At 35.0% G+C, this 21,519-nt stretch overlaps 2 protein-coding genes across 14 annotated transcripts; one reads left to right on the top strand and one right to left on the bottom strand.

Moving 5' to 3' along the window:
- The first annotated feature begins 318 nt into the window (after positions 1 to 318).
- On the top strand, positions 319 to 14,688 carry LOC144562872 (BIIDXI-like protein At5g11420). 8 transcript variants are annotated; one of them, XM_078312196.1, is made up of 5 exons: positions 319 to 530; positions 2,527 to 2,744; positions 3,037 to 3,316; positions 3,636 to 3,862; positions 14,007 to 14,688. In XM_078312196.1, the coding sequence occupies exons 1-5, from the start codon at positions 461 to 463 to the stop codon at positions 14,313 to 14,315; spliced, it is 1,104 nt and encodes a 367-aa protein (XP_078168322.1). In that variant the 5' UTR covers positions 319 to 460; the 3' UTR covers positions 14,316 to 14,688. The 8 variants fall into 8 exon arrangements, with proteins under 8 accessions (XP_078168322.1, XP_078168321.1, XP_078168323.1 ...); XM_078312195.1 differs by lacking the exon at positions 14,007 to 14,688 and adding an exon at positions 4,524 to 5,024; XM_078312197.1 differs by lacking the exons at positions 319 to 530; positions 14,007 to 14,688 and adding exons at positions 1,727 to 1,842; positions 4,524 to 5,024.
- Positions 5,281 to 19,171, bottom strand: LOC144562871 (beta-amylase-like). Of its 6 annotated transcripts, XM_078312186.1 has the most exons (9): positions 18,930 to 19,132; positions 18,489 to 18,519; positions 8,964 to 9,004; positions 8,237 to 8,635; positions 7,956 to 8,120; positions 7,435 to 7,701; positions 6,832 to 7,041; positions 6,079 to 6,318; positions 5,281 to 5,736 (listed from the first exon to the last, which is right to left on the bottom strand). In XM_078312186.1, exons 1-9 carry the CDS (start codon positions 19,107 to 19,109, stop codon positions 5,527 to 5,529), a joined length of 1,743 nt encoding a protein of 580 aa, XP_078168312.1. In that variant the 5' UTR covers positions 19,110 to 19,132; the 3' UTR covers positions 5,281 to 5,526. The 6 variants fall into 6 exon arrangements, with proteins under 6 accessions (XP_078168312.1, XP_078168314.1, XP_078168315.1 ...); XM_078312188.1 differs by lacking the exons at positions 18,489 to 18,519; positions 18,930 to 19,132 and adding an exon at positions 9,451 to 9,702 and having other exon boundaries at positions 8,964 to 9,038; XM_078312185.1 differs by lacking the exons at positions 5,281 to 5,736; positions 6,079 to 6,318; positions 6,832 to 7,041; ... (2 more) ...; positions 8,237 to 8,635; positions 8,964 to 9,004 and adding exons at positions 14,773 to 15,228; positions 15,604 to 15,843; positions 16,358 to 16,567; ... (1 more) ...; positions 17,467 to 17,631; positions 17,747 to 18,145 and having other exon boundaries at positions 18,445 to 18,519; positions 18,930 to 19,171.
- Between the last annotated feature and the right edge of the window lie 2,348 nt (positions 19,172 to 21,519).

Below are 21,519 nucleotides of genomic sequence, written 5' to 3'. Positions count from 1 at the left end.
CTGGGGTTTAATCAGGAGGGTTTTCATTATTTTATTTTAAACTCTTTCAGATCCAACTCGCGTACAGATATCAGCTTTGACTGATGGTTTGGGTTCTTCCTAGTGAAGGTTTGATCCAAAAATTTTAACCTGTGTAAATCATTTATTACTAGTAATCTAGCTATTTTTCATAATCAATTTAATGTTAACAACAGGAAGTATCTATCCCATGTGCTTTCTTATGCAATTATTCAATCAAGATCCATTTGGTCTGATTCAGTTTGATTTATTGCACATTTTGTGTCTCCCACGGTTTGAGTGTCATTGATTTGCTAGCCAGTCAACTCCTTGTACAAGCTTCTCTTTCTACTTCCTTCGTTATATAAATTGGCTTACGTCTTGTTAATCCCACATTTGTCATTTGTGTTTGCACCTTTGCCTCTATCAATTGCATTGCTCATTCAGACAAAGCAATATATCAATGCTGCACTATGGTGCCTTTTTCATGCTAATATGTGCTGCTTTTCCAACTTCATTTGCTGTTAAGGACGGTATGCTTTGTTTCTCTTCTTTCTTTTTTTTCCCATGTTGCTAATATTTTGTGTCGCATATATATATATATATATATATATATGAAGCTGGCACCATTCTATATTTTTCAATAAGGCAACATGTCTTCTATTATTATTTTTTTATTGTAGTAAGCAAAATGCCTACTATAATTTTCATTCAAAAAAAAAAATCAAAAGTTACAAGAAAAAAGGTGCACAATATATTTACTTTCGTGATATTTATTTTTTGCATCCCCACAAGATGCTGATAATTATTCACGGGCTTTGTCAACAATTTCACAAAATAAGTGATTTAAACCAAGTATATATTACTGCTCTGTCAAATATTTAGCGAGATATGATGTATTATAGATCATGATACAAGGTGGTCAAAATGTGTTGACAGATAGATTTCTGATCCAACTACTGTGATTTTATTTGAATTTTAAAGAATGGAATTGTATTTGCATTTTCTAATCCTCCATTAACACATGGTACCTCTGTCGTGCATTGCTCGTTAAAGATTTGTTTAATTTGAAGAAATACTTGCTTTTTAGTTAAATTTGAAGATTTGTAGATTAGATCTTGCTCTGACATCTGAACAATCATAATCCAAGTCAACTGGCCTTAATTAGTTTAAAAAAATTAAATGCTTAAAATATTTAAATTCTCAATTATTTGGCTTTGGCGCCTGCACAAGCATTGAGATTCGGTAGATTATCTTTGAAAATAATCGATAATTGAAATACCATTTGACTCTTTTTAAACCTTCATTTAAAGAAAAAAAGGCAACTTCATGTAATAAATATCTGAATTACAATTATCCCCTTCATATTATATAAATAAATAAAGGAGGATTCATTTTTCAGTAGCTTAGCATCCTACAAGTTATTAATGTCAGCAATAATGTCTCCATTTGTTTTCTCGACAAAGCAAAGAATCTTTCTGATTGCTTCGAGGTTTGCTAAGAACAATACAATAAATGAGGTTACAAAATGATTGATTTAAGGGAGTGGTGCAGCAAGGACAGGATTCGGAAAAATCGCCTACGGGCTTTTCCCTCAAAAAAAGAATCGGAAAAATATTCCTGAAGGCCCAGTATAATATAGCCCATTGAATCACAGTGTATTACTAAGGCCCAGTATAGTATTACTGTATTTAGTGGGCTTTATCATTTTAGCGTCTTCTCTGCGACTGCCTCTCGCATTTCTTTGGGGAGTACTATACGGTGGTTTTTGGGTGGTCATAAGATGTAGAGATGGCCGTGCACAGGGGTAATTTATGGTACAGGTTGCATGGGGAACCCTCCATGGTGGGATTGGATGGTGGAAGCTTTGTTCTTTTGTTGGGGTACATGCGTTCAAGGTTTATAAAATTGTGGGTTGGCATCTCGGTCTATTTTATGGTGTGCATACATTGTGTTTGATCAATTGCTCGAGAGAAATTTTCGTTGGATATTCGGACCTAACAAAATGTAAGATCTAGAAGCTTTTCTGGAATGAGATCATCTGTTGATGCTTTTAGTACAGTACCATATCTGCTACCTTATCTCTGGAACTTGTAAAGTACAACATCCAGTACTAAATTGCTAGGATGGAATAAAAAATAATTAAATACATACAAACATTTTTTTTTTTTTTTTTGGGTTTAGGTTTGTTGTACAAATTTAAGTAAAAATATATACTTTGAACAATAATATTTTACAGAAACATACAAACATCAAGGGTTTATTGGTTATTATCTGATATTGGAATTTCATGTTTCATGCGGGGGACAAGGGATAGTTCATTTTTCCCAACAGAAAGGTTTGGATGGTGTGGAGAAATAAACCATTTTTTTTTCCTTTTAACTTATCTCTTCACTTCATATTCAAATTATTGCTAGGTACTGGTATGTGGCACATCAATTCAATGTTATGGATTTGTTTCTGAAACTCAACATGCATCTAAGTGAAACAAACTTAGGTCCTAATTCTTGCTATGAAATTCTAATGCAGGCTTATTACCCAATGGCAACTTTGAGCAAGTCCCCAAGCCGACCGACCTGAACGGTACTGAGTTGGTCAACACATTTGCATTGCCTCATTGGAAGATCTCAGGATTTGTGGAGTACATCGAATCCGGCCATAAGCAGGGCGACTTGCTCCTTGTCATCCCAGAGGGCACCTATGCAGTTCGTCTAGGAAACGAGGCCTCAATAAAACAATGGTTGAATGTAGGTTGTTAATTGATGATTTCCTTTACAAAGTTTAAGCCGATGCTAAATATTGTTTGTAATAATGTCCCACCTCCAGCTTACTGATTTCCAAAGTATTTATCAATCATATCTAACAAGGTATATTTATTTGCTTTTTAATGTTGCACAAAGTTAGTGCAAGGATATTAGTGAGGGAATTAGTAATAATAGGGGATGGGGTCTGAAATTGGGATCTCGGTGTTAATATATTTATGAGCCAAGAACTCATGAAACTTTATATTGGATTAATCATACCTAATATTATGAATAGGTGTCGAGGGGAAACTATTATGCAATCAGTTTCAGTGCTGCTCGTACCTGCGCACAATCCGAGAAACTGAATGTTTCGGTCTCACCTGAGTCGGGCACAGTGCCAATGCAAACAATATACAGCAGCAATGGGTGGGATTTGTATGCATGGGGCTTCCAGGCAAAGCGCTCCGAGGTTGAACTTGTGATCCATAACCCTGGGATGGACGATGACCCTGCATGTGGGCCCATTATTGACTCGGTTGCGATCCAGACTCTCAACCCGCCCCGCCTGACCAAATGTAACCATCATGATGTCTCATGCATGCTTCATTTCTTAATCTATGTTTTATCAATAACTCTTGCAAAAGGTTTAAAACTTCTTGTTTTTTCTCCTAATTGATCAGTGCATGGCAGCTTTTGGTATATTTTCTTTCCCAATTTTAATTGAACAAAACCAATTATGAAGAACCTAAAACATGTAAAAGACAAAGGAGTAGAACAGTTGACTCAAAATTAGTTTGTTCCCAAGGACTTCTATATACTGCTGGCAACTCACAGTCTAGTTTTAGTATGTCCCTTGTTTTGTACTGGAATAATTTACTGATGCAATCATTACAGATAATGTGGTGAAAAATGGTGATTTCGAGGAGGGTCCTTATCTAGTTGCAAACACCTCATGGGGGGTGCTGATCCCGCCAATAATTGAGGATGATCACTCACCACTGCCGGCATGGATGGTGGAATCACTTAAGGCGGTAAAGTTCATTGACTCTAACCACTACTCAGTGCCCCATGGGAAGCGTGCGGTTGAGCTTGTTGCCGGAAGAGAGAGTGCATTGGCACAGGTTTGTAAAGTTTAATGGCCTCTTAAATAAACAGTATAAATACGAAGGTTGTCATTTCAGCTTGCAGTCTTAAATGGTTTTTCACCTAATTAATAGCAATTTCAGATTTCAGAACATGAGCAATTTAGGCTTTATCAGTTTATTGGTCTTTTTTCATGCAACTAAGTCTCAATTGTTCTATTAATTCCAAGAGTGAGGCTATAGTACTATGCATAGCGCACTTTGGTCCGTACTATGGATCCATATCTTCATTTTCAAAGTTCAAATAGTCAATCCAATTCATCGCGATCTTCATATGAAAATGTACTTGGACACCAAATTTTACATTTTATAGTTTATTTTTTACACTATTTGTTTAGATAGGTACAAAATCACTTGATCTAAAGAATTTGGATCATGAAAAAATAGTGATTTTCTACCTATCTAAAAAATATTAAAAAATTTCTAGAAAATGTAAAATTTGGCCTCTAAGCACACTTCCAAATGGAGATCATGTTGAGCGGTTTGAATCAATTGTTTGGACTTTGAAAATAGAGATATGCATCCATAGTACGGACCAAAGTGTGCCATGCATAGTACTATAGCCTCACTGAAATTCCAATGCAAAGGAATTCACAAAGAAGAAAAAAAGGTAACTGGTACTGATACTGAATGCACACAGGTTGTTCGGACTATTCTGGGGAAAACATACTCTCTGACATTCTCGGTTAGTGATGCAGCTGATGGTTGCATCGGTTCAATGATGGTTGAGGCCTATGCAGATCGAGGAATGGTGGATGTGCCATATGAGTCAAATGGCATAGGCGGGCATAAGAAGGCCGGTTTACAGTTCGTGGCCACTGGAAATAGAACCCGTGTTGTCTTCCTTAGCAATAACTACCACATGAAGTTTGACGGGTCCCTATGTGGGCCAGTTATTGATGATGTTTTGCTGCTAAGTGTTCGCAATCCTGGTAGGAAGCTTCTTTGAGGGTATATATAGAATAAGGTGGCAGAACTGTTTGTTTTAATTTTAACCAAAGCATTAGAGCATAATATAACGGGTTTTTTTGGTATTGGCTTTTTTTTTTTCTCTGAGCATTCATACTGAACTTGCTATGTGTTATTATACCCATGCTCATTTTTTAGTATTTAGCAAAAGAGACTTCCTTGTGTTGTTAAATGTTTGCAGGATGAACCTCAAGTTTGTGATATTTTCAGCTGAGATGAGGTTTGATTTACACCCAACAGTCCACTTTGAGAAAGAAACTGTTATTGCATCAAACCTACAAGTTTATAACTTTTTTAACCAATCTGCATCAATTTCATCAAAAGAGCTATCTACATTATGTACTAGCAGTATGTCTGTTTGGTTCTTGACATTATATTGATCTAATGGTCTAGGTATAGTAAGGTATTGATCAATAGTAAAAAAAAAATTGTAAAACGAATATGTTATTCTCACTATCATGATGAATGTCATTCAAAATATCTTTATCTATATATTACACCCTACTTATTCAACAGTTACAACAAAACAGAAAGGAAACTACATTTGATCATTCTTATTCATATCTACCTTGTACCAAATATATGTAGGCAGCAATACTCAGGTGTATCCTAAGTTGATATTTTAATTAGACTTGATGACCATCATAACCAACCAGTACTTGCATATGCACATCTCATGTAAACATTGATTTTATTTTTCCAAACCATGCTAAAAGAACATCGAACAAGTTGTCGCCACCAACAGGCATATCAGTCTCAAGATCAAATGGGTAAGGCTTCTCCGGTTTTGTTGCCTCTAGTATTTCTTCTATGGGTATTTCTGGCTTGGATCTTGCCATTGTTTCTATTGGTACAAAGTATTTATCTGAATTCGGCAAGTAATCCTGCAAAATTATTTTAATATAAGAAGTAGAAAAAAAACTTTAAATTCTGACATATTTTCAAAAAATTGCATTTTTTTTTACCATTCTATTGAATAAATTTTTCACATTATGGAAAACCAATCTACAGAGATTAATTTTATTTGGGTAGATGTGTAAATTAGCTTCAGTGTAGACCCAAAATTCTCCATTTATAGTACCACTCCAGTTGTATACCAAAACAGCGAAGGCCAGGACTTAACAGGAATAGCCAATAATTATAGTTCTGTGAATTTTGAAGAGAGAAGGTAATTTGGTAAAAAAATTATTACAAAAAAGTGGAATATTTAGAAAAGAGTTTAGTACCAGATCAGCATGCATTTCCCTGACAAAAGATTTAAAAATGCTGAAATTGTTTTCTTTGAGTAGTTTGTCTGACAGCCGGAGATAGGTCATGGCAAAAACCCTCAGTTTTGGTGGGCCCATCTTGTTGATTCCATTTGGCCGTGCATTTTTCAGTATCTGGTTATATGCAATTCTGTCGTACCGGCTAAGTGCATTTTCACATGCCACCTGAGTTCCCTCTCTCCATCCTGCACTTAGCACCTATATATAAATTAGCGAAGTTAGCATCTTAATTCTATTAATATTTGAGTAATTTGTTTGTTAAAGCTAGTATATATTTTGAAAAAAAAATCCATCATAATATTACCAGTCCACTCCCAGCCGTAACCAGTAGTAAATACTACCATATCCTTCCCATTACTGGAATATGAGAGAGAAGTCTTTGGTTTTGGTTGAAAGCTAGTTCTTCACTTCAAATTGAGCTCAGGTAGTTTAACAATTCAAAGTTCTCAGGTCGGGTCTATTTGCCAGATATACTGGTAGAAGTACTTTCTTCCACTCCCCAGTAGAGTTATACACTGGGTATTACCATTGGTAGTTCATACCTGTTGGAATTCAGTATCAAAATGTACTCCAGGTTTGGGTAAAACAAGTTTCAATACACATAGGCCATTTCTGATGCTAGTCAATATGGGTCAAACTGAACCGATCCACACTATCTATATCAGAATTGGCACCAAATTTTAAAAGATGAATGTTCCAATTCCTTCATACCTGCTGGACAAGTTCCTCGGGCCCACTTTTGGCCTCCTTTGGATGCTCAGAATTTCGCATTTCAACACATGTGAAATTAAAAATGGCATTATGCCTTGATAGCATGCGCGCTATTGTTCTGTACCCATCTCTGTTGGTTAAGTTGTAGTATCCAGCGGTCAGCTCTGCTGCATGGCTTGGATGAAAGTACCACCAATGGATGCCTGCCACCTGACACAATTATCATGGTCAAATTTGTATAATTTTTGAAACTTGTTGATTTTTTTCGGTTTATCTAGGTTTCCTTGTAAATAGCACAATTGATGCCAGGGGTGTTTCTGTCATTTTTACATGCATCACAATTGGAGTTTCTTTTTTGTTTTGTGCTTTCAAATGGTAACTTATAATGAAAATTTCCATTTAAAAAAAAAAAAAAAAGTAGGATCAAAGTACTTGTGTCTGATCACACCATCAAATTCTACAAACACCTTTGATTTGATATCAAACTCTGAGGCCAGTTTTGTAAAAACTAGTTATTTCCCTGGAAAAAGTGTTGGCTGCCTATTTAAAATTTTGCTTTATCTAAAAAATTTAAGAAAAGAACTAGTAGTTTACTGTACTAACCTTAGCAGCAAGTTTAACCTTGCAACCCAAGAAAACCTGATTTGCCTCGTCAAGGATCCGATCCGCATGAATTATAAGCTTGTTAGAGTACCATGTAAGAAAGAACTTCCCTTCCTCTGTGAGGTATGTGCCGTTCGTCTTGAAAAACTTTGTGGATTCGGGTGTATCATTGTAATCACCCGCATCCTCACCTGGCAGTTCCCACTCCGGATGGCCCGCCTTGGCTGCTGCCACCTTGAAATCGTCTTGTAGATATTTATCATAGCACTGACATAAGTTAATTGATCTTGTTATGGTTGGGTTGGTTTTCTTGGTAAATTATCTCCTTACTTATTTTCGTATTTATTAGTGTTTGCTTAGTTGTTTATTAGTTCATCTCATAATCTCTATATCTGTTTACTTGCTGTACTATCATCATCAGTGATTATTTCAGTAACTACAGATACTTCAACTAAAAACCAGGTTCAATCAAGAATAAAAAAATGACAGTTAATATGGAGATTTGAAAACTGTTTTTTTACCTGAAATTCTCCAATTCCAGGATACACCCAACCTTGACTCTGTGTGTATGACGGGTATCTTATCTCTCCAGCCGGCCCCAACCCGACCTCTATATCTGAAAGGAGGCCCGCATCTAACAAGTCGTTCATGTTCTCTCTGAAGCTCTTCATGTAATCTCTGTACATCTGCCACACCCAATAATAAAACCAACCTAGTATTCCAAACCTCAAGCTGATAAATCTTTCCAAACTTATTTTGTACAAACCCAGAACCAGTACACAGTTTGTAGCATCAGATGTACCTGAATAGCAGTACGGCCAAAAAACAATGGCTGATCATCAACTCCAAGAGTTAAATATTCTTCATTCCTGGTACCCTTTTTATTGGTGTAATAGATATCGGGGTTGGATTCCCCAATTTCTCGAACCCATTTCGGTATGGGGATATAAATATTGTCTCCAATGTTGCCTCCGCATTGGTGAAATGACATAATAGCTTGAAGATTCAGCCCTTCCTCTTTAACAATTTCAAATAATTGTCGGTATGCACTCCAATCATACATTTTTGGGCCATTGTTTTCTACTATGCCCCACCACACATCGAGCATGACACCATCCACGTCAGCACTTTTTAAGGTTTTGAGATTTTTTCTCAACTCTTCTGGCTTTTCAAATTGGTTTTCAGTACTGATCACATCTAACTGCAGGAGAAATTTATTACAGGTACCAGAAAATTAAAGGAAGTTGGTTAGTTTTTGTTAAAAATTGCAAAAAGATTAATATCAGGGCAATGCAGGAAAATAGTACTAGGATTTCCATTTCTCAAATCAAGCAGTGCAAATAGTATGATTTCTTGGGTAGATATGCAAATTCAAATAACCCCATTGGAATATAAGCAATGCATAAAGCTGCTCAAGCATGGGAGGTAAAACTACAATGGAGGAAAGCACCTGGCCTGTAAAATCTAAGTATAAATAATAGTTTTGCCTGGAGATAGATGAAAAATTTTACTGTAAAAAAGAAACATACTGGAAGCATGACATAAACAGGGACATAGTTAGCTTGCACCTTCTCCCACTGATTGAGCAATCTTGCATTTAGATCCTGTATTTTGGAAATTCGAGCTTTCAGTGGACACAGAAGGAACTGTGCTCTTGTTTAATAGAATTAAGAGATAGTTTTCATTTAAAACAAATAAAATTAGAACAGGCTACTCCTATACCAGAAAAAAATGGTTGAGGCATAAACTGATCTTATGATCTTATCTTTTCGCTGCAGTTGCTTCTCTCTTTTTTTACACTTCACCACTCTTTATGATAACATTTCATGTTTTTGTGTAGGTCTAAACTCTTTACCCATCACGCTTCTTTGTGTTTTTATGGTTGTACCCATTTTCCAAATGGTTTAGAAGACTACTGGTACCAATAACAACCATGAACAGTTACTAAATAATCTATAATAAATTGATAATACATTAACGCAAGATATATGGTAATGATCATCGATCTTTGCTTACCGGTGTGGTCGTGGACATTACAGCATGTACTGCCCCGAATCTCCTAATTGAAGTAACCAATGAGAAACTGCCACGTGGCGCCGGTAATGCCAAGTTAGAGAGCCTCCCCTGCCATCTATTTGCCGGCGCATCGTTCTTGACTTTATGAGGGAATAAAATTGTTTTTTGTGTACCAACATATTTTACAAATGAAGTCCTCAACATTTGCTGGAAATAATTGTTTGATTAGAAATCATGCTTCTTTAGAGAACTTTGTTATGTATACATTGAGAGCCACAAGCAAACTAGTGGTGGATCTAGAAGCAACTTTTTGTGGTGTTAAAATAAAGCATGTGATTTATCCCTTTTATAGGAATTAGGAAGTGATTCTTTTGCAAAAATAAAATAAAAATAAAAATAAATCCAAATTTGCATTCCAGTTTGTGTACATTATGGTTCAAAGTTTGCATGTCAATTTAGATAAAAATCACAATTTGCTAATAAGAGTTGCGGCATAGTCCTTTACAAAGCACTTATCCATCAGTTTTTGGATAAAAACTCAATTTTCAAAATCTGAACAGCTGATTTGAAAAAAAAAAATTTCTTACCATATTTTGCTGAAAACTAAAATTTATTATTATTAATGCTTTACTCTATTATGCGAAACAACTATTGTTCTGTCAAATACTTAAGAAATAAAAAAAAATATGAAATTCCGTTTTTTATTAAATTTTGACATCCATATTATAATGAACGAGAATCATTTAAAATTCAAAAGTCGATACTTCAATTGAGAATTACAAGCCGGCCAACATTTTGCACCCAAGCGCAACTATGTAATTAATTTCTAAATGTTAAAATTGAGTTCAGTTGATTGATAAATGGTTAAAAGTAAGCTGTGTTTTGAGATAAAAATAAAATAGCATGCAAATTAAATTCGATTAATCCAACTAATCCAGTCGCACCAGGGACCCCACTAAAAATGAGTCCATATATTTGTAAATATAACTAAGTCCCCGAGTAAATGAAGTGTGTGTTTCTTTTTATTATCAATAAAATTTATTGGCAGCCTCTGCCAATTCTTCAAACAAAAAAACAAAAAATGAGTCCATATTAATATATACAGCGCTCCCGCTAAATAATGTGGTAGAAGTCAAATTTTTGCGTTCAATTGAAATGTGGTAGCATTTTTGTAGAAGTCAAATTTAAAATCAAATAGTGGACACATTCTACACCGTCTTAAATTCTTAATTAAGAAAATGGACAGAATCGACACTGTCTTAAATTCTCAAATAGTGGAAATAACCGATTTTTTTTAAAATACCCATTAAAAAAATTAATTTAATAAAAATAACCAGATCGGAACTGAAATTTTAAAACTACCCAAATTGTGGATTTTTTCCGCGACCCATAATTTTTATTCCGGGCCGAGGAAAAAATTCGCGCCCCGAAAAATTTTTTTTAAAATTTTTTATTTGAGCGTGGATTTTTTTTTTTTTAGAGTTTGGAGAAAAAAATATTGTTTTTTTGGCCCAACTTTGCACCTCTGGTTAACATATCAAAACACCTTCAAAAATTATAAAAAATTACCATTATGCATTCTTGACATCATAAAATAAGACTGTGAAGTTTCATACAAAATCTCAAAACAGATCGTGAGATATCGGCTCTCAAAAATTGCCCGAACTGCTGAAGGAGTGCTTCTGAGCCCAACTTTGCACCTTTGATTAACATATCAAAAGACTTTCAAAAATCATGAAAATTTACCGACATGCATTCTTGACTTCATAAAACAAGAATGTATAGTTTCATACAAAATCTCAAAACAGATCGTGAGATATCGGCTCTCAAAAATTGTCTGAACTGCTGAAGGAGTGCTTCTGAGCCCAAATTTGCACCTCTGATTAACATATCAAAACACCTTAAAAAATTATGAAGCACTCCTTTAGCAGTTCGGGCAATTTTGAGAGCCGATATCTCACGATCTGTTTTGAGATTTTGTATGAAACTTCATAGTATTATTCTATGAAGTCAAGAATGCATGTTGGTAAATTTTCATGATTTTTGAAGGTGTTTTGATATGTTAACCAGAGGTGCAAAGTTGGGCCAAAAAAACAATATTTTTTTTCTCCAAACTCTAAAAAAAAAAATAATAATAAAAAATCCGGGCCGCGGAAAAAATCCGCGCTCGGAATAAAAAATAATTTATTTTTTTTTTCGGGGCGCGAATTTTTTTCCCGGCCCGGAATAAAAATTCTGGGTCGCGAAAAAAATCCGCGATTTGGATAGTTTTAAAATTTCAGTTCAGATCCGGTTATTTTTATTAAATTAATTTTTTAATGGATATTTTAAAAAAAATCGGGCTAAATAATGTATATCCATGTGTGAGAGCTTATTTAGAATTAGAAATTCAAAATATCTCTTTCAAGACTTACAAAGCGCTTCAAATCATATGTACAAATATTATTTTAGCGGAACGTATATAGTCTATTTTTATTGAATCATTCAATGGATACGAAAAAGCCGGGAACATTTTTTTTAAACTATACAATCAATATGATACATAACATAATGTATTTTTACAATCAAATAAATAATTCATTTGTTTCCTGGTACAAATTGCAAATATGGAGGTAAAAGAAAAAAAAATCAAACATACTAATTATTGACTCAGCTTTTACTGTTTGAAGGGATAGATGCAAAGGAACATCAAAAGCTGGGAATTGGATCAGTTTGATGAATTTGGAGCTGTTTAATTTGTGTTGTATGTGCACTTGATCGTATGTAAACTAAATTTTAGTTTAATATATGTTCGGAGCTATTTAATTTGTGCAGTATGTGCACTTGATCTGTACGAATCATTAAGGATTCATATTAGGCGTGTGTGTTAATTAGCCCGCTTTAGAAGTTCCATACCAGGATCCGACAAGAGGCTATAACTGTAGTTAAAGTGGAAAAAACATGTCGTGTCGTGCCGTGAGTAATACGTCGTGACTTTGGTCTCGTGCCGTGTCATGCCGTGATCAAATTAATTTTTCACGTGTCGTGTTGTGCTGTGATTAAAATGTCAAGGGGTGGTCACGGCATGCGAATGATCATGCTACGTGAGTCACGCCGTGCCTTGACCAAACGTGACTCGCGTGACCATTTAATCATAATTTAGATTAGTTTATTTAAGATTTATCATTTGATCAAGATTTAAACGGTCCAAATTACACGTGACTCGTGTGACTATGTGTTGTGCCGTGTTGTGACTAAATATTTTGCATGTCGTGTCGTGCCGTATCAAATTTCTAAAGATGGTCACGGTATGCGAATGGTCACAGCACGGGACACGCAAGTCACAGCACGTAATCGACACACGTGTTGTGCTGTTTTTTTCATGCCGTAAATGTGCCATTCCATGACAGAACTGGCTCTGCCGTGCCATTTTTCCCACTCTAGCAGCAGTCAGTAGGCAGTAGCACACTTGGTTTTCCAACCATAAATTAAATACTTATTTTTGCATCATTTTGAATCCAACCGCATAAATTAACCATTGTAAAGTGATTAAGCGAGGGGAAAATGATAGAATTTGAATTAAGTATATATTACCAAAATTGTGATGTAATTTGTATTCAGGCCTAATAACAGTTATTTTGAGAAACATTAATTTTAGTGACTTCATCATTTAGTTTCATCCATATCACAAAACCCATTTGCCTAGTACCGACCAAAACCTGCTTACTGCTTAAGTTAACCATACTTAACTCCTGACTCCATTTGAGTCCGCCTATATGTGCGTGGACATAGATAAAAAAAATTACTGTAGAAAAGAAACATACTGGAAGCATGACATAGACAGGGACACAGTTAGCCCGCACATTCTCTCTCTGATTGAGCAATCTTGTATTTAGATCCTGTATTTTGGAAATTCAAGCTTTGCAGTGGACACATAAAGAAATGTGCTCTTCCAACTGTAGGTTAGATGAACTGTTAAAAGAGGAGGAAGAACAGTGGAGATTACGGTCTAGACAACTTTGGTTGGAGGGTGGGAATGCTAATACCAAGTACTTTCACACTATAGCTACACAGATCTAAGAAGAATCATATAAATAGTTTAGAAATAGAAGGTACTATTACAAACAATAGGTCAGACATTAGGAAACACAGTTGCATATTACAAAGACTTACTAAGATCCCCAGGTATTAAATATGGTAGCTTAAGTCCTGATTTTTGGGATGATACCGATAAACTTACACATCTAGAACAATGGGAATTAGATCAACCATATACAGAAGCTGAACTTAAAATAGCAGTGTTTGCCTTTGAACCAAATGGGGCACCTGGCCCAGATAGGTTTACATTCAAATTCTATCAATTTTTTTGGAAGTTAGTTAAGCCTGATCTCATTTTCAAATGGAGATCATGTTGAGCGGTTTGAATCGACTGTTTGGACTTGAAAAATAGAGATATGCATTCATAGTACGGACCAAAGTGTGCCATGCATAGTACTATAGCCTCACTCAAATTCCAATGCAAAGGAATTCACAAAGAAAAAAAAAAGGTAACTGGTATTGATACTGAATGCACACAGGTTGTTCGGACTATTCCAGGGAAAACATACTCTCTGACGTTCTCAGTTGGTGATGCAGCTGATGGTTGCATCGGTTCAATGATGGTTGAGGCCTATGCAGATCGAGGAATGGTGGATGTGCCATATGAGTCAAATGGCATAGGCGGGCATAAGAAGGCCGGTTTCCAGTTCGTGGCCACCGGAAATAGAACCCGTGTTGTCTTCCTTAGCAATAACTACCACATGAAGTTTGACGGGTCCCTATGTGGGCCAGTTATTGATAATGTTTTGCTGCTAAGTGTTCGCAATCTTGGTAGGAAGGTTCTTTGAGGGTATATATAAAATAAGGTAGCAGAATTGTTTGTTTTAATTTTAACCGAAGCATTAGAGAATAATATAAGGATTTTTTTTGGTATTGGCTTTCTTTTCTTTTTTTTCCTCTGAGCATTCATACTGAACTTGCTATGTGTTATTATGCCCGTGTTTCTCATTTTTTAGTATTTAGCAAAAGAGACTTCCTCGTGTTGTTAAATGTTTGCAGGATGAACCTCCAATTTATAATATTTTTAGCTGAGATGAGGTTTGATTTACACCCAACAGTCCACTTTGAGAAAGAAACTGTTATTGCATCAAAGCAACAAGTTTATAACTTTTTTATCCAATCTGCATCAATTTCATCAAAAGAGCTATCTACATTATGTACTAGCAGTATGTCTGTTTGGTTCTTGACATTATATTGATCTAATGGTCTAGGTATAGTAAGGTATTGATCAATAGTAAAAAAAAATTGTAAAACGAATATGTTATTCTCACTATCATGATGCATGTCATTCAAAATATCTTTATCTATATATTACACCCTACTTATTCAACAGTTACAACAAAACAGAAAGGAAACTACATTTGATCATTCTTATTCATATCTACCTTGTACCAAATATATGTAGGTAGCAATACTCAGCTGTATCCTAAGTTGATATTTTAATTAGACTTGATGACCATCATAACCTACCAGCACTTGCATATGCACATCTCATGTAAACATTGATTTTATTTTTCCAAACCATGCTAAAAGAACATCGAACAAGTTGTCGCCACCAACAGGCATGTCAGTCTCAAGATCAAATGGGTACGGCTTCTCTGGTTTTGTTGCCTCTAATATTTCTTCTATGGGTATTTCTGGCTTGGATCTTGCCATTGTTTCTATTGGTACAAAGTATTTATCTGAATTCGGCAAGTAATCCTGCAAAAAAACTTTAAATTTATTCAATAGAATGGTACAAATTATTTTCATATAAGAAGTAGAAAAAAAAACTTTAAATTCTCACATATTTTAAAAAATATGCATTTTTTTTTACCATTCTATTGAATAAATTTTTCACATTATGGAAAACCAATCTACAGAGATTAATTTTATTTGGGTAGATGTGTAAATTAGCTTCAGTGTAGACCCAAAATTCTCCATTTATAGTACCACTCCAGTTGTATACCAAAACAGTGAAGGCCAGGACTTAACAGGAATAGCCAATAATTATAGTTCTGTGAATTTTGAAGAGAAGGTAATTTGGTAAAAAAAAATATTACAAAAAAGTGGAATATTTAGAAAAGAGTTTAGTACCAGATCAGCATGCATTTCCCTGACAAAAGATTTAAAAATGCTGAAATTGTTTTCTTTTAGTAGTTTGTCTGACAGCCGGAGATAGGTCATGGCAAAAACCCTCAGTTTTGGTGGGCCCATCTTGTTGACTCCATTTGGCCGTGCATTTTTCAGTATCTGGTTATATGCAATTCTGTCGTACCGGCTAAGTGCATTTTCACATGCCACCTGAGTTCCCTCTCTCCATCCTGCACTTAACACCTATTTATAAATTAGCGATGTTAGCATCTTAATTCTCTTAACATTTGAGTAATTTGTTTGTTAAAGCTAGTATATATTTTGAAAAAAAAATCCATCATAATATTACCAGTCCACTCCCAGCCATAACCAGTAATAGATACTACCATATCCTTCCCATTACTGGAATATGAGAGAGAAGTCTTTGGTTTTGGTTGAAAGCTAGTTCTTCACTTCAAATTGAGCTCAGGTAGTTTAACAATTCAAAGTTCTCAGGTCGGGTCTATTTGCCAGATATACTGGTAGAAATACATTCTTCCACTCCTCAGTAGAGTTATACACTGGGTATTACCATTGGTAGTTCATACCTGTTGGCATTCGGTATCAAAATGTACTCCAGGTTTGGGTAAAAAAAGTATCAATACACAGGCCATTTCTGATGCTAGTCAATATGGGTCAAACTGAACCGATCCACACTATCTATATCAGAATTGGCACCAAATTTTAATAAAAGATGAATGTTCCAATTCCTTTGTACCTGCTGGACAAGTTCCTCGGGCCCACTTTTGGCCTCCTTTGGATGCTCAGAATTTCGCATTTCAACACATGTGAAATTAAAAATGGCATTATGCCTTGATAGCATGCGCGCTATTGTTCTGTACCCATCTCTGTTGATTAAGTTGTAGTATCCAGCGGTCAGCTCTGCTGCATGGCTTGGATGAAAGTACCACCAATGGATGCCTGCCACCTGACACAATTATCATAGTCAAATTTGTATAATTTTTGAAACTTGTTGATTTTTTTCGGTTTATCTAGGTTTCCTTGTAAATAGAACACTTGATGCCAGGGGTGTTTCTGTCATTTTTACATGGATCGCAATTGGAGTTTCTTTTTGGTTTTGTGCTTTCAAATGGTAACTTATAATGAAAATTTCCATTTTTTTTGAAAAAAAAAAGAAAAAAAGTAGGATCAAAGTACTTGTGTCTGATCACACCATCAAATTCTACAAACACCTTTGATTTGATATCAAACTCTGAGGCCAGTTTTGTAAACACTAGTTATTTCCCTGGAAAAAGTGTTGGCTGCCTACTTAAAATTTTGCTTATCTAAAAAATCCAAGAAAAGAACTAGTAGTTTACTGAACTAACCTTAGCAGCAAGTTTAACCTTGCAACCCAAGAAAACCTGATTTGCCTCGTCAAGGATCCGATCCGCATGAATTATAAGCTTGTTAGAGTACCATGCAAGAAAGAACTTCCCTTCCTCTGTGAGGTATGTGCCGTTCGTCTTGAAAAACTTTGTGGATTCGGGTGTATCATTGTAATCACCCGCATCCTCACCTGGCAGCTCCCACTCCGGATGGCCTGCCTTGGCTGCTGCCACTTTGAAATCGTCTTGTAGATATTTATCATAGCACTGACATAAGTTAATTGATCTTGTTATGGTTGGGTTGGTTTTCTTGGTAAATTATCTCCTTATTTCTTTTCATGTTTATTTGTTCATCTCATAATCTATATATCTGTTTACTTATTCTACTATCATCATCAATGACTATTTCAGTAACTACAGATACTTCAACTAAAAACCAGGTTCTATCAAGAATACAAAAATGACAGTTAATATGGAGATTTGAAAACTGATTTTTTACCTGAAATTCTCCAATTCCAGGATACACCCAACCTTGACTCTGGGTGTATGACGGGTATCTTATCTCTCCAGCCGGCCCCAACCCGACTTCTATATCTGAAATGAAGCCCGCATCTAACAAGTCTTTCATGTTCTCTCTGAAGCTCTTCATGTAATCTCTGTACATCTGCCACACCAGTAATAAAACCAACCTAGTATTCCTAACCTCAAGCTGATAAATCTTTCCAAACTTATTTTGTACAAACCCAGAACCAGTACACAGTTTGAAGCATCAGATGTACCTGAATCGCTGTACGGCTGGAAAACAATGGCCGATCATCAACTCCAAGACTTAAACATTCTTCATTCCTGGTACCCTTTTTATTGGTGTAATAGATATCGGGGTTGGATTCCCCAATTTCTCGAACCCATTTCGCTATGGGGATATAAATATTGTCTCCAATGTTGCCTCTGTATTGGTGAAATGACATAATGGCTTGAAGATTCAGCCCTTCCCCTTTAACAATTTCAAATAATTGTCGGTATGCACTCCAATCATACATTTTTGGGCCATTGTTTTCTACTATGCCCCACCACACATCAAGCATGACACCATCCACGTCAGCACTTTTTAAGGTTTTGAGTTTTTTTCTCAACTCTTCTGGCTTTTCAAGTTGGTTTTCAGTATTGATCACATCTAACTGTAGGAGAAATTTATCACAGGTACCAGAAAATTAAAGAAAGTTGGTTAGTTTTTATTAAAAATTGCAAAAAGATTACTACCAGGGCAATGCAGCAGGAAAATAGAACTAGGATTTCCATTTCTCAAATCAAGCGGTGCAAATAGTACGATTTATTGGGTAGATATGCAAATCCAAATAACCCCATTGGAATATAAGCAGTGCATAAAGCTGCTCAAACAAGGAAGGTAAAACTACAATGGAGGAAAGCACCTGGTCTGTAAAATCTGAGTATAAATAATAGTTTTGCGTGGACATACTGGAAGCATGACATAGACAGGGACATAGTTAGCCTGCACCTTCTCCCTCTGATTGAGCAATCTTGTATTTAGATCCTGTATTTTGGAAATTCGAGCTTTCAGTGGACACAGAAGGAATTGTGCTCTTTTTTAATAGAATTAAGAGATAGTTTTCAATTAAAACGAATAAAATTAGAAAAGACTACTCCTATACCTGAAAAAAAATGGTTGAGGCATGAACTGATCTTATAATCTTATCTTTTCACTGCAGTTGCTTCTCTCTTTTTTTACACTTCACCACTCTTTATGATAACATTTCATGTTTTTGTGTAGGTCTAAACTCTTTACCCATCAGGCTTCTTTGTGTTTTTATGGTTGTACCCATTTTTGAAATGGTTTAGAAGACTACTGGTACCAATAACAACCATGAACAGTTACTAAATAATGTATAATAAATTGATAATACGTTGTTTGAACGCAAGATGGTAATGATAATCTTTGTTTACTGGTGAGGTCGTTGACATTCCAGCATGTACTGCCCCGAATCTCGTAATTGAAGTGACCAATGAGAAGCCACGTGGCGCCGGGAATACCGAGTTAGAGAGCCTCCCCTGCCATCCGTCTGCCGGCGCATCGTTCTTGACTTTATCAGGGAATAAAATTGTTCGATTAGAAGTCCTCAACATTTGCTGGAAATAATTGTTTGATTAGAAATCATGCTTCTTTAGAGAACATTGTGGTGGATCTAGAAGCAACTTTTTGTGGTGTTTAAATAAAGCACGTGATTTATCCCTTTCCGATTTTTTTTATTTATATCTAAAAAAATAAAATTTAAGAAATAACCAAACATAAATTGAATTTTCAAAAGTACACAAATCGGCAAAAATATTTTCGGTTTCTTGATTAGAAACCGGAAAAGTTTTGCCGATTTTAAACAAATCTCTTCCAGAATTTTTTTTTCCGTTTGGGGATATTATTTACAAACAATCATTCAATCATATTATGGGGATTTCACCGTTTTAATAAATAGCAATTACATTTATAAAAAAAAATATCAATGGTTGAAATTCGATTTTAAAAATATTAAATTTCAAGAAGTTATTTAAAAGTTAATGAATAGCAATTAATGATTTCGGACTACCACAATTATCATAAGCAATGTTGAAAAAAAACGTCCATTTAAGTCAATTAATCGTCCGATTAGTCGTTGGCTGTGACCAAACTGTCACGGATTTTTCTAAATTATCAACCGATTATTTCTAATTATATCCGATTATTTCTAATTATTTCCGAATAATCGCTTAGCGGTATTCTATCTGTATGACAAACGTATACCGTTATTTATAACACTGATCAAAGTATAATTAGAACACATACTGACACTACCTAACTGGCAGTATTATTGTTAGTATAATCATTTTCTTTAATTTGAAAGGGAGATGGCATAGTATTATCACGCAACAAACTTAATTAATTTGTAAAATAGTTGATGTCTATTAGATTTTGCCGATTTTTTATTTATATCCAAAAAAATAATAAAATTTTAAAAAATAATCAAACAGGGGCTGTATTTTCAAAAGTACCCAAACCGGAATTTTTTTTCCCGATTTTAGCATCAATTACTGAAAATTCATATCCAAAACCGAAAAAAAATTTCCAATATCCAATTCCGGAATTTTTTTTCTTGTTTTTAGTCTCAAAACTGAAAAAAAAAATTCGGAATTTTTTTTATTTATAAAACTCATTTTTTTTATAAAAAAATATCCAAAAAATATAAAATTTCATCTCCATGCATATTTTAGTATAAATATTTTATTGAAAGGTTCGGATCGACAATTTGGAGTTTGAAAACGAAAATATAAAATATGAGGTATGATGAGGTATGAAAAAAATGAGGCATTGGAATCCTCCTCTTATATACATATACATATTAAATATTTGTAATACTTCAATACAATAAATAAATAAATTATAAATAAAAAATGAAAAATGAAAAAAAAAATTCCTAAAAAAAAAAAAAATCCTAATTCCAAAAAAAATTATTCCGAATTTAGGAAAAAAAAAAATCCTAAATCCGGAAAAAATTATTCCGGATTTAGGATCCAATTTCCGGAAAAAAATTTTCAGGAAATTGGTATTGAAATCGGAAAAAAAATTTTCGGTTTGGGTAAATTTGAAAATTAACAAGCAGTTGGGTTAGTTTTTTAAATTTATATGTTTTTTTGGATATAAATAAAAAAATCGGGGTCTTGAGCGTGACCATATTGCTGGCCAAGTTGTCTGACATTTTCTTATTGTGGAAAGAGAGATCAAGTGGAAGATCAATTAAGGAGATGAGTTATACCCCTGCCTCCGTATTTAGAAATAGAATTTTTTATTTCTGTCTTATTGGGGCCCAAAATATTTCTGAAAAAAAAATATGTTGAGTGACACAAAATTTAGTCAGCTTGGATCATCTTCAACAAAATTGAGCAATTTCAGATCTCGTACTGGCCAGCGTTAGCATTTTTCACTATCACCAGCCTGAGGTTTCCTGCTGTGCCACGGCAAAATGGGATGCATGGTCTGATACACATACAACAGCAGCACCTCATACTACTTAATGATCTCAGCTTTTATTGTTTGGAGGTATATATGCAAAGGGGAATATCAAAAGTTGGGAATCGGGGGGCAGTTGGATATGTTTGATTTGTGTCAAGATGCGTGTGCACCTGATCTGCACTAGTCATTAAAATGTATGTGCAAATCATGATGCGGAGCAAACGGCTCTGACCAAACATCGGACTGAATTTAATCCGACGCTCATTGAACCGCACCTCACTCCCAGAGCAGATTTTGAATTATCAATGGCAATGACTGTCACCTCAAATGAGGCTTTGGAAGACCATATTCTGTGCCACAAACTCGGATCCGTATCCGGTACCAAGATCATACCTATTTGAAAACACTCAAGGACACATATCACTTTCTATGGATATCTATCACAAGGCAGTCTGGAAATGGTAAGACAATATCATTGTGGAACCACAATTGGGGAAAAGGAATATTAAAGTACAAACTGCGAATGTTGTACACATATGCATGGGATACGCAAAT

Source organism: Carex rostrata, chromosome 12 (genome assembly GCF_964058835.1).
Source record: "Carex rostrata chromosome 12, lpCarRost1.2, whole genome shotgun sequence".
In the NCBI taxonomy this organism is placed as follows: Eukaryota; Viridiplantae; Streptophyta; class Magnoliopsida; order Poales; family Cyperaceae; genus Carex; species Carex rostrata.
This window is presented reverse-complemented; position numbering and strand designations above follow the sequence as displayed.